The sequence below is a fragment of the Lepidochelys olivacea genome, assembly GCF_965140295.1.
Source record: "Lepidochelys olivacea isolate rLepOli2 genome assembly, chromosome: 6".
NCBI classification, from domain to species: Eukaryota; Metazoa; Chordata; order Testudines; family Cheloniidae; genus Lepidochelys; species Lepidochelys olivacea.
The window spans coordinates 101,991,586-102,003,644 of record NC_140416.1 but is presented as its reverse complement, the minus strand read 5'-3'; the positions used below and the strand labels follow the sequence as shown (position 1 = coordinate 102,003,644).

The following is a 12,059-nucleotide window of genomic DNA, read 5'->3' as shown; positions in this document are numbered from 1 at the left end:
CAATCAGTGTAAGTTCTCTTGAGTACTGTCAGCCTTCAGGAATGTGCTCTGATGATCTGGGCTACCTCCAGTTGTGAATATTTGAATGAGTGATAGTTGCAGGGTCTCCCTGAAACACACCTTGTAAAATTCTTCATCATAAAAGAGTGAGGTGTGTTAAGATCTGCCTTAAAATTTGATCCCAAATGAAGAAGGGAGAACTTCCTCTGTACTGGTGAGACTTGGCAAATCTGTCAGATTTTTAAGTCTTCAGCCTTGTTCATAACTATCCTGGCATCATTTGGCCTAGGGTCCAATCTGACCTGGCCTGGCTCTTTGGAGCCTTTCTGACTTTTAGAGCTGTTGCTAGGAAACCATCACCCTCCATTGCAGTTTATATAGTTGAATCACATGAAATCTGCCAAGCACATCCACTAATGGTCCGATCCTACTTGTTTTTTTGCCATTGATTTAAATGAGAGCAGCATGAGATCCTTTTTACAGTTCACTTCTCAAGATGTGGCCACTCCGTCTTTCCCAAACCTCAGTGGCCAACCAGTGTGGAGAAGGACTGAGCATGTTCCCTACTCACACAACATCCTTCAGGGAAATAACATGCCCCTGAGTACTTTCACCTCTTAATCTTGTCCTGATTTTCAGAACGAAGATCCAAGGGAATTGTGTTTTGTGAAGAACTGAACTGTACTTCCCTTCCCAGGGATTGTGATTTCTGCTCTGTTTGGAGATTTCCTGACTGTAGCATTATTAGCAGGTCAAATACCTGATTACTAGCACCACCATGCAGTCTTCTAACACCTTCCACCTAAGGATCTCAAAGCACTTTGCAATTGTAGATGAACAAAGTCTCATAACAGCCTCGTAAGAAGCAATGTTCCCATTTGCAATCACCTTGGACAATCTCATTAACACATGACAAAAATAATTTCCTATGAAATAATTTGCACATAGAACTTTTCTATTAATTAATTTTTCAACAGTAATTTTATAGGATGAGTCAAACAGCTTATTTTAACCTTCTGAAATGTGTAAAAGCACAGCATTTCCACACACCCCATATGTTAATCCCAGCATCTGTATATGCACAATTGTGCACTTCACATTTCTTTGCCCACAGGGAACAAAATGAGGAGAATCTATCATCTCTACAGTCTTGCATTTAAAAAATGGCATTTGTTTCAAAACCCTGCTATAGCTTTTATTTACTTAACTAATACTTGTTAGAAACTGGTCATATGGTTGTTGGGTTTTTTTTCTTTTAACCTTCTGTTTTTGTCTTCTAGCTGTCAGTACTGTATGGTCAAACAGCTCAAGTACTGGAAAGATATGGCCTATTTCACCCTATACAAACACCCCTACACCTCTAGAAAAATGTAAAGAAAGACTCTTAAACGGCAACTTTAGTCTGCAAATTTTTACAGACAAACACATTTCTTGAAACCCATCTCAATGCACAATTGACAACACACACACACACAGACGTAAGAAAGAAAATATCAGTGAGAACTGCAGTAGTGATCAGGATCCCTAGTCCTGAAAACAACCAGGTTATAAAACATTCTTTTGATTGTTTTTTTTTCCCTTTTTTGTTTTTAACTCTCAGCATACCAAGAATGTTATTGGTAAGGAAAGAAAAGGCCTTACCATGCAGTGCATCAGGAGGAGAAGAGAAGCAGAGAGCATGCTGCAGAGATTAAGCTCAGCATGGCATACAGATATCTTTTGGAATTGAAGAAGATTGTCCAACCCATTCTTCTTAATAAAGCGGACAAGTTTTCTCTAGGCTTGAATTTTTCACCAGAAGTCAGATCCTTAAAGTGCATTATATTTTCTTCTTCGGGAGATGTATTTCCTCCAGTTAAGTTTCAGTGCAGCAATGCCATTTCCAATCAGCTCTGAGAAGTTCTTCATTCCCAGATACATGGTGTCAGAGGGACTCCAAAGAAAATCAAAGAAAGAAAGGGAAAGGGGGAGGGAAAAAAAGAAAACACCTTACTGAGGCCCTAAAATTACTATGCGAAGAAAAAAATAATGTATTCTCCCTCTCTCTATATATGTTCACAGTAAACAATATGATCATGTAGGGAGAGCGGGTTACTATATAATAAACCAAACCAATCAAAACCAAACTTTCCTAATTCCCACATGGTGCATATTCATTATTGCTGCACTACCAAACAACCCTTGTAATCTTAAGGAATCTTTGAAACCATCTTACCAAGACATCAGCCATCCGTTTTCTTTCCCAACTAGTGTGGACATTAGAAATTCTACATTAGCTTTGGAGAACCCTTGGCAAAAATAAGTAAGTAAATAAAAGAATACATTAAGTATAAAAGCGAAGCCCCTAAAGAAGAGGAGAGTTTAAGAGATATCGTGTCTGAAGTTCCATGGATACGCATACACTAAATTACTATAGGGAGTAGGGTGACCAGATAGCAAGTGTAAAAAATCGGGACGGGGTGGGGAGTAATAGGTGCCTATATAAGAAAAAGCCCCCAAAATTGGGACTGTCCCTATAAAATCAGGACATCTGGTCACCCTAGTAGGGAAAGGAGAATGGATAAAGGACAATGGCTAAGGGAAGATGGGTGGGGCGGGGGGGAGTTGAGTGGGATCCTGAACCATCCTGAGCCTCCCACCTTCTCCTTGGCAGCAGCTTGGGCTTCCCCTGTACCTTCTGCAAAGCATATTAATTGATTCTAGTTGCTGAGCAACTAACTCTTGGGAAGGAGTACTTGTGGCACCTTAGAGAGTCACACTGACACCTTCACCACAGCCTCAGCAGTAGCAGCACTGAGAAGAGGAAGATCCAGAGGGTATGGTTTCTGTCTCCCTCCTACCTCCACCTCTCCGCAATTGTATGTTCAGTTTCCCTGCAGGAAACCTTGGCAAATTTTTGCACTGGAAAGGAAAAAGCCCACATTTATGCAGAGGGGAGGGGATGTGGGTTGCCCTCCTCCCTCTCATGCTGCACTGACAGGACTCAGCTGAATAGCCCTGCTTCATGCTGACAATGCTGCTGCTGCTGCTGTAAAAGGGAATTCCTCTGGCTCTACAATCCCAAGAGGGGCTGCAGTGGACTGGAGCACTCTAGGTCAGGAGGGCTGGCGTGGCAAAGGAAAACCGACCCATGCACAGGGAGAAATGGATGAACTGAGGTGCGAGGGACAAAGGAGTAGCTAAATTACAGCACTCCACTGAAAAGCGAAGCTGAATTAATCCTCTGGCTCCATATGCATGTTGCAAAACATGTAGTTAAAGCAATGAGCAACTTTTGTAATTATAGTTGCATGCAGGTTTGAAATACACTATACTAATGACCATCCACCAAGCAGTGACTGCTGAAGCCATCCTCTTGCAATCACATTCATTGGACAGTATTGTAATGTCCAATCACAGCTCCTGTATGGTACATTTACACCACTCTTTCCAAACACAGAGACAGACAGTCTCTGACCAGAAGAGCTTGTAAATTAAGATAGAGTTTGCAGTTCTCTGGATATATTTCCAACAGTATGCATTTCAGAGCTATACAACTTAATTCCGTCACTGGTTTATTCGATCTTCTGGTTAATTTGATCAAAATTTCATGAGCTAACTCACTTGTAGTTTTTAAAACAGCACAAATGCTTTCCCAATCATTTTTGAGCATTAAGTCAGCAATACTGGATAATTCAATGATGAGCTATAGAAAGTTGCCATTTAGGGGTCATTCCGGCAGCTGCTCCTTTGGAAGAGTTACCATTGTTTTCAATGTGGCTGCAGGATTGGGTCCTTAATAAGGAAGGCTAAAATTTGGCATGAGACTGAAGAGTATGAGATAGAAGGCACAGCAATACTAGGGTGACAAATACTATACAAATAATCAGAGGCAACTAGACAGAGCCTGATTAGAGCCCATTGAAATCATGGGAGTCTTTCCATTGATTTCAATCACCTTTAGATTAGGGCCACATAGACCAATGAAGAACCATGCAATGATTTAAAAAATGGCTACAAACAAATGTATTGAACAGTCACATTGGATAAAGTCTGAGGTCCTTACTCATGCCTTACTTAGGTAAACTTCCACTGTCTGAGTAAGGACTGAGAAAAAGTGAAATGGCCTCATGACTTGGCCCATTCTTACAGGCATTATAAGCCCCATCAAATCCTAAACCAGATGTGTTACATGTGATGGTTATCAAAGATATAAACTAGATCAACTATTTATTTCAGTTCAAGTGCCACCATTAGGAAGAGCAGGGTCTTAAGTACTATGTGAACATGCAGCCACATAAATGGACACATAAAACTCCCTTTTGAAAAGCTACCACATATATCCTGTTTTGTGCTGCATAAAGCGCTGACTACCTGGTGGAGGAGGGTACAAGGCCACACTATGAACAACAGTGAGGTTTGTGCTAGTGGACTGGGGGAGGTGGATCCTCCGTTATGCTGGGCCTTGATGTATTACTTTGGGAGTTTTTCCATACCTCTTAGCATACTCTCTGCTTCTCTCTGAACCCCCTCTGCTTCAGCTTTTGAAATGGGGGTAATCAGAACTGAATTTAGTGTTCCACCTAAGGGCCACTGATTTATATAATCAATTCCACGTTATTCATTTGTCACGGCACCTCTTCTTTTGGCATCTCAATTTCTGATAGTACCTCATCTCTATTACCAGATAAGAGTAAGTCTGACAGCATAGATATTCTGTGGTGGTGACTGATGCAAATAATTCATTAACTTTTTCTGAAACTTCTACATGTTCTTAAATTGCTCCCTGGCCTTTACCCCCTGGATATATATACTCACATCAATGAAAGTGCTACAGTGCTATAGGGCAGGGGTTTTCCATGTACTGCCCAAGGTTCTCTTTCTGGTAATCCAAAAGTTCATAAGAACATACAGGCAGTGCAGTGGGAAAGGAAGTAGGGTTGGTAGCATGTGCATATAGGGGTGCATGTGTATGCATTGAGAGGTGAAAGGAAGTTTCATGAGATAATACCTCTCGTACAAAATGATCCACAGAATGGAAGAGCATGAGAACCAGGGAAAACCACTGGACCCATTGCCAGACAGGGATGCTATCGTGCTGATCCTGCTTAGCATGCCACTTGATTTTCTGAAAGAAACCAAAAGTTTATACAGAAGGAGGAGAGGAGACAATGGAGAAGTGATGGCAGAGCGTGAGAGAAAAAAGGAAACTGATCTTTATTGTGAGCTTGTATAATGATTTATAAAGTTCCATAGAAAACCTCATGCTAAAGTCTCAAAACTACAGACTGGGCAAATAGTACATTGTGAGGTTAAAAAAATATAGAAATGTATAAGGAGGAGGAGAAAACATGTGCCCAGGGGTCTGGGAAATTCCTAAAGATTTCAATCCAGGGAACAGACACAGCTGGGGAGGTCTCCCTGACTATTCTGTGCACATAAATCACTGAGCTTGCATGAAAGTAACTCAATATATACAGAGTATATAATAATTCTTGGCAATAGCTATTAGTTATCAGTCGTGATTTTTCTATTATCATTTCATCACATATTTGTTACCCAGTTACAATATGTATTTATCTGTTTTTATTGCAGGCAGCGAGCCCTTTGGGAAGAATGGCAATATGCTGCTGGTATTTCAGTAGATCTTACATTGTATTTTATTCTATACCATGAAATCCATTCTTTTTATAAGAAACTGGGTTCAGGTGGAATGTATGCTACCTCTCTGCACAGAGGCAAATTTCATCAAAAGTGCCAAGGAAGGGCAGCAGAAGGACAAAGCAATACAATGAAACAACTATAAAAGTAAACAAGGCAACAACTGGTGATTCCAACTGGGCACACAAGAATCGGGAGACTTAAAATTATTAGAAAAAACCTCAGTGAGAAAAGACAAGAGGTGTTAATGTCTGTATAATATTTAGAAAATGCAAAGCACTACAGATAAAATTTAACCCCATGCAAGGGGCCAGCACAACCATCTAAGTTCCATTTCAGCCCTCAAAAAGGTGCTGCATAGGTCTTGAATGTCACTGGATATAATGCTATGTATTATTATGCACTGAGAAGCTCTGGTACAGTATATGCTTCACTTCCTGTTCCACTTTCTTCTAGTTTATCTTTCCCCGCACTTTCTATCCTTTCAATATCATCATTACTACCCCCTAACTTTTGTTCTAACCGTTATCATTACTGGGTCCCCATCCACAGAGAGGTACAATTTCACTCCATATTTCCTCCAAACAGCATGCCAGTGGCATTCATGCATAATATGATTCAAGTGGCAGGAGAAAGCTGAGCATAGTAACCCCTAGCCACTCCTCCAATTTCATCCACTTCCCTGCCACATTCTTGCTTGACCCTACCAGCAGTTCCTAGAATACCAAAAGATCAAACTTCATTCTAACTATTATCAAATTTAAATACATTAAAGAGACCATTCCATCGCCACTTGTAAATTACAGTCTTGCCAAAATAGTTGTCATTTTTCACTCCCTGAATTTCCTGTTTAAAAACAATCTCATTTGTAGAATATTTGAAAAGATGTGTAGTATGCATGGAAATCATTAGGTATTAAATAATATGTGCAATTTACAATACATGCTGAATTTTAATGAAGAGTATGTGAAATAAGTTATCCATACATCAGAAGAAGTTGTCTGGAAATGTTTCTAACTCTGACCTTTCGATAATCTCATTTCTCTATTAATATTCTGTCTATTGCAGTAAAACCAACCAAGTTTATTTTTTGCCTTTTTAGTTTAAATACTGTTTAAGATATTTGAGTTTCAGTGATTTCCTCTCCAGAGCGCAATTAGCAATTAACAGGACAATCTCTAACCATGTGAAAAAGTACAGTTACGTTTTTTTTTAAATCTTCAGAATATATTGAAAAAATAGACATGTATAATCATATTTACCTGGGTAATACACTGTTTTCACAACAATCTAAAGAATAACTGACTTTCTTTGGAATATATGTTCAATAAAATATTACATTATACCTTTAAATTTAACAAAAAAGATTTTTACAAAGCAAGTACTATTACAAATAAATGAGCACATTATTATTGTATTCTTTTTATCTGTATCTGCATTCCATATGGTAACAGGTGAGATTCTTCTCTCACTTATGCCAGTGCACAACAAGATTAATGTAGTTACATCAGGGAAAAACTGGTGCAAGTTAGAGGAGAATCAGGCTGGTAGAATGCAAAGCATCATGAATTGGTTGTAGTTTCCGTGTCTACTTTTAGATCCATGCTCTTGTTTCCTTTAAGTAAATACTATTGCACTGGAACTTGAAAAGTAACTTGTATAATAAAAGACTTTAAAAAAAAGGTCTCCAGCTCATGACTGTAAATTGATGGATTTACTTTTACATTTGTCACTTTAATCTAAAATATAGTTGTAATGGGTCTGATTCTAATCTTACTTACATTGACTTTACACTGGTGTAATTCCATTGACTTTGGTGAACTCATTCTGGATTTACACTGGAAGCAGAACCAGGCTTCTTGGGCCACATTCTACTCTCACTTAAACCAGTATAAAACCGCAATTTTCCCATTGCTTTAATGAAGATACTCCAGATTTGCACTGGTGCGACAGAGAGCACAATTTAGTGTATTATACAGTAACTGTATCCCAGCACATAGATATCAGAATATCTAACTAGTGTTATAGGCACATTGCATGCAGTAAATACATAGAATAAATGTTTTCTTCTTTGAAAAGAAAATCCTTGTTTCAAAAACACTTCCAAACCACATCAGTGGAATACTGCTAACACCTCAATTTCAATTCCGGCAGATTTAAAAGTGACATATTGTGCTAAAATGCAATTTATTATAACAAGAGAAAGACGAATTTTATCTTTTTAGGTCAGCAGCGCCGAATCAAACTTCTGAATCAAAAGGAGGAGTCTGACACTGCTTTCATGGAAGTCAGCAGCAAAACTCCATTTGACTTCTAGATTTGGGCCCTCTTTTGTTATTAGTTATATTAGTTTTCATACCAAAGTGGTTGGCATGTTACACCAAATGAAGAAAAAGCGAGTAATGCATTTCATGTTGCTTACATAAAATGGTCCAATTTTTATGTTAAAACACAATAGGAGTTTAAGATACCATTCTTTGAATGGCCTAAGAAATGCAATGATGTATTTGTGCATTCTTTATTTATATCTGAAGCTCATCAGAAAAAAAAAACTTCTGTACAGCTGTGTAATAAGACAGGACATGCAATGCATGAGTTCACTGAATCTCAAGGGTGCTCCTCTGCCTGAAATCCTTTTCTACAGAAGCATATTCACAGTAGGCAAAGAAAAGCTCTCAAGTAAGCTAAGCAGAGCAACAGTTACTGCTGCTGAGTGCACATTATTTCTGAATTGGCAATATACCTACTGGGCAAAAAACATTACAGTATGTTAAAGAAGGATTAGACAGGCATCAGCTAAATTAGTCCTATTAAATTTTAGTTACGCTCTCTCGTGTGTATTAAATGATATTACTGCTTAATAACATAAGCATAAAAGACAAGCAAAAAGTGTTTCTTTTTCATATTTATTTATAAGCAATAGCAGTCTTTTGAAAAAAAAGGGGAAATTTCCTTCACTGGGGTATCCCCCAAGTATTGGGATAAGTAAAAGAAAATTATATATTCATATTATTCACTCAAGTGGAATTTTCATTGATAAACTGGGACCTCAATACTAGTACTTTTGGTTGCTGCTTTATAAATTCTTTGTGGGGCTGAATACCTCATGTTAGCCAAGGTACTCCCTAAAGATTATTAAAGACTTTGAATAAAGGGGTAAGTGTATTGCAGGAAAGTGTTACTAGAAAAAAAGTGCACTTTGAGAGATTTGGTATAAGATAATTTTTTTAAAGTATCTGTTCTCATCATTGCTATTAAAAGTACTATTTCTTTCCAAAATTCCCTTTTCAAGACCAAAAAAACCCCAAACCCTCCACAGCACTAGTCTATTTCTTTTGCTTCATAAAAGCAAGCCTCATCAAGCAATTAGTTAATGCCTGCAGAATTGTTTTCTGCCAAGAGTGAAGGCACCCTTATGAGCATTCCTCTGCTGAAAGACATCAGAACAAATTCTCCATCACTAAACTTTATATCAAATACACTTGAGTTGTTGTGAAAATTGACTTGAGTCCTTTGTTTGTCTCTTCTGAGACCATGCTGTTTATCAGTCCACTGATGAATATTTGCAAAGATTTACAAATGAATAATGAGCAGGGATTAACAGTGGCCCACTCAGAGTCAACAAACAAACAAAATCACTCCCATGACACTTAACGTTTTCCTTTCTCTTTTAAAAGGACAAGAAAGAAGAAAAAAATACACACCTATTTTCTGAATATTCTCTTTTGCCTCCTTTTCAGTCTGAGTCCTTTAGTGTCTCTCTATCTTTAATTATTTAACCACAGTGTATGCACATCTTAAATCCTTTCTGTTTTAATATCTCAATCCCTTTCATGGATTAATCTGCAGTTGAGATTTTAATGAGAGCTATTTCTCATGCTCTTATGCTAAATTATTATACAGGGGAGAAAGTGATAATAGTCCTGTCTTCTGTCAATTATACATCTAATTATTCATAGATTTTTATGTATAATTGTTCTCTGCCAGCATGCTTGGTTTTAATTATCATAGGCAAATTGGAAAACATGGTTTAAATTAATTGCTTTCTGCAAACAAGCATAATTACTGCCTTCTTAAAAGTATGAATATTAATAATGCAACCCAATACTGCCTTGTTTAGTAGACACTCCTGCAAAAAGAAATCCATCTTTAGACATTCCCCATTAATAAAAATAATTGCTTTTAAAGCTAGCAAATATTCTCAGATGAAAGTGAAACCATGTTAATTAAGAGAAAACTTACCAAGCAATTGATTTACAGTCAAAAAGATATATATTTTAAACATAACATACCTTTTCTGTTGAAAGCCAAGAAACTGTATGTCCCACCTTTAGAAGAGCTTCAGTGACAATATTTAAAGAGAAGAGCTGACCTTTCAAGGGCAAGAAGAAAAAAGAATTATCTTTCTTGGTTACATTCCCAATAAAGGGCTAGGAAACCCTTTGCTTACTACAATATTTCTGCAAGCTGAAACATAATACAAGACGCAGAACTTCTGTCAAATTTAAAGTGACAATAAAGTTCAGTTTAGAAAACAGTTTACTCAGAAGAGCTATTCAATCAAAAGCATCTGAAGAGAAGTTTAACAGAAAGCCACATCTACATAGGTTATCAATTCTATCAAATGTATTAACATTGTTTTAATCAGAGTAACAAACCGTGTGGCAAACAGCTAGGAAGGTCCAATCTACAAGCAGAAATGTGATGAAAAAAGATTTAGGCACAGGTTCTTCACTAGCTAACGCTACTTCAAGTACAACTACTCATTACAATATACAAAAGCACGCAGGTCTTTAATACCTTTTTTAATTAGGAGTTTCTTTTAATATTCTTGAATATGGAAGACAATAATATAGCAAAATAAATTTTACAACCTATAGAGAGTGGATTTATAACCTGACCAACAGAAGATGACAACATGTAAAGTACTGCTGCATATTTAAGCATTCAAATAATACACAGGCTGCGTCCGTATCAGACACATTTTTCCACTCAAATTCACACACTAAAACAGAAGCCTCTAAAACATACCTATTTGTCTTATATGAGATTAAAACATTTCAGACAGCAAAGTTTTCAGGGCTTTCCCTCTCATGGAAGTCAGCTACTGGAATTTAGCTTACATGGAAATAATTACATTCTTCCATCTCTTATCTTCTTCTGTAGATGAGAGCTGTTGATGATGCCTGCAGCCTTGTTAGAATACTATTGTAATCCATTCAAGCTCAGGTAACCAAGACAAAATACGTACATCGTCATCAGGCTCAGGAGCAGCTTGGCATTTTCCTTGCAGTTTGTCTCTTCTTTTTTCAATACTTTATTTTAAAAATACTTCAGAACTGGATGTACTACAGGCTTTGCTATTTATACAGCACTCTGCACTGCTTGACTTGAACAGAAAGAAGAGAGTAAATGAAAGTGAATACTACAGAAATGAAAATGCTTTTACATGTTTAGCCTTTCCCAAATGACAGGGTTATCATTTTAGGAGCAGAAGGCAGATTAAAAAAGATGATTCAAATGGCTAGAGAAGCAGTAAGGAATGAAGAAGATACAAGTAGCAGCCCAGGAAGCAGCAGGCAAGGATGGTGTCTTGTGATTGCTTTGAGTTAATACTCCTCAGGGGGAGATGAAAAAAAAAGTACAAATACAGCAAAATCTGTTTTACAAAGTAAAAATCTGTTGGATCCGCCAGGCTCTTCTGGCAAAGTACAGTATGTGTACTTACTCAGTTAATTCTAGCATTATAGCCAGTGTGCAAAGGACTCTATTAAATTATCAGCTTTGCTCTTGTTGCAAATACCATAGGTAGAAAAAAAGAGAAGGAAAATTCAGGCTTTATATAACATACTGGGCTTGATCCTGCTCCCATCAAAGTCAATGAGAGTTTGGTCACCACCTTGCAATATAAAGGGGATTATGGCATTTTGTAAGACTATTGAATAGAAAGGTTTGAATGGATCTAAATTACACATGCCTGATTTCCTATAACATCAGCAGTATATGGGCCAGGTGGAGCGAGGTGCTGCGCACTCTCAACTGCCACCAAAGGCAATGAGAGTGCAGGGAGCACTGCATCTCAGAGGTTTGAATCCTTAATTTGCCCTCCAGTTAACATACATTCCTAAATCTAGTTATAGTGCCAAAATAAAGCTATGGCTGAGGAAAACTTTTTCCTGTGAGCACCTGTTATCAGGTGCTTATAACGATCAGAAAAAAATTATCTTTGGGGCCGAAATGTCCCATGGTTGTTCTCACCCTAAAGACAAGTGTTCACTTTTTTTTCTAAAGTTTGGTAAAATTCCACTTGGCTAATTGTAAGTCATCCAAACATGACAAAAAGACTTTTTCATGCTTTAAAAAATTGTTCAGGTGCCTCTTTCAACCACGGATAACCCCACAAACCTGACTTCCATATC

The 12,059-nt window shown here is 37.6% G+C and overlaps 1 protein-coding gene across 9 annotated transcripts in view; it reads right to left on the bottom strand.

Annotated features, from left to right (window-relative positions):
* The window catches only part of TUNAR (transmembrane neural differentiation associated intracellular calcium regulator), a 40,734-nt gene extending 29,773 nt beyond the window's left edge, over positions 1-10,961 (bottom strand). For 2 of the 9 annotated variants that reach the window (XM_084632486.1, XM_084632478.1), the window contains exons 1-3: positions 10,672-10,961; positions 9,933-10,012; positions 1,642-1,933 (exon numbers count right to left, since the gene is read on the bottom strand). Coding sequence is in view for 5 of the 9 variants with exons in the window: in XM_084632478.1 (XP_084488604.1) it covers positions 1,642-1,680 (39 nt within the window). In the remaining 4 variants the exon portion in view is untranslated. Of the gene's footprint in view, positions 1-1,641; positions 1,934-4,990; positions 5,086-7,421; positions 7,499-9,344; positions 9,391-9,932; positions 10,013-10,671 lie in introns of those variants that run through there. The other 7 variants (XM_084632480.1, XM_084632481.1, XM_084632485.1 and 4 more) reach the window with 7 other exon arrangements.
* Between the last annotated feature and the right edge of the window lie 1,098 nt (positions 10,962-12,059).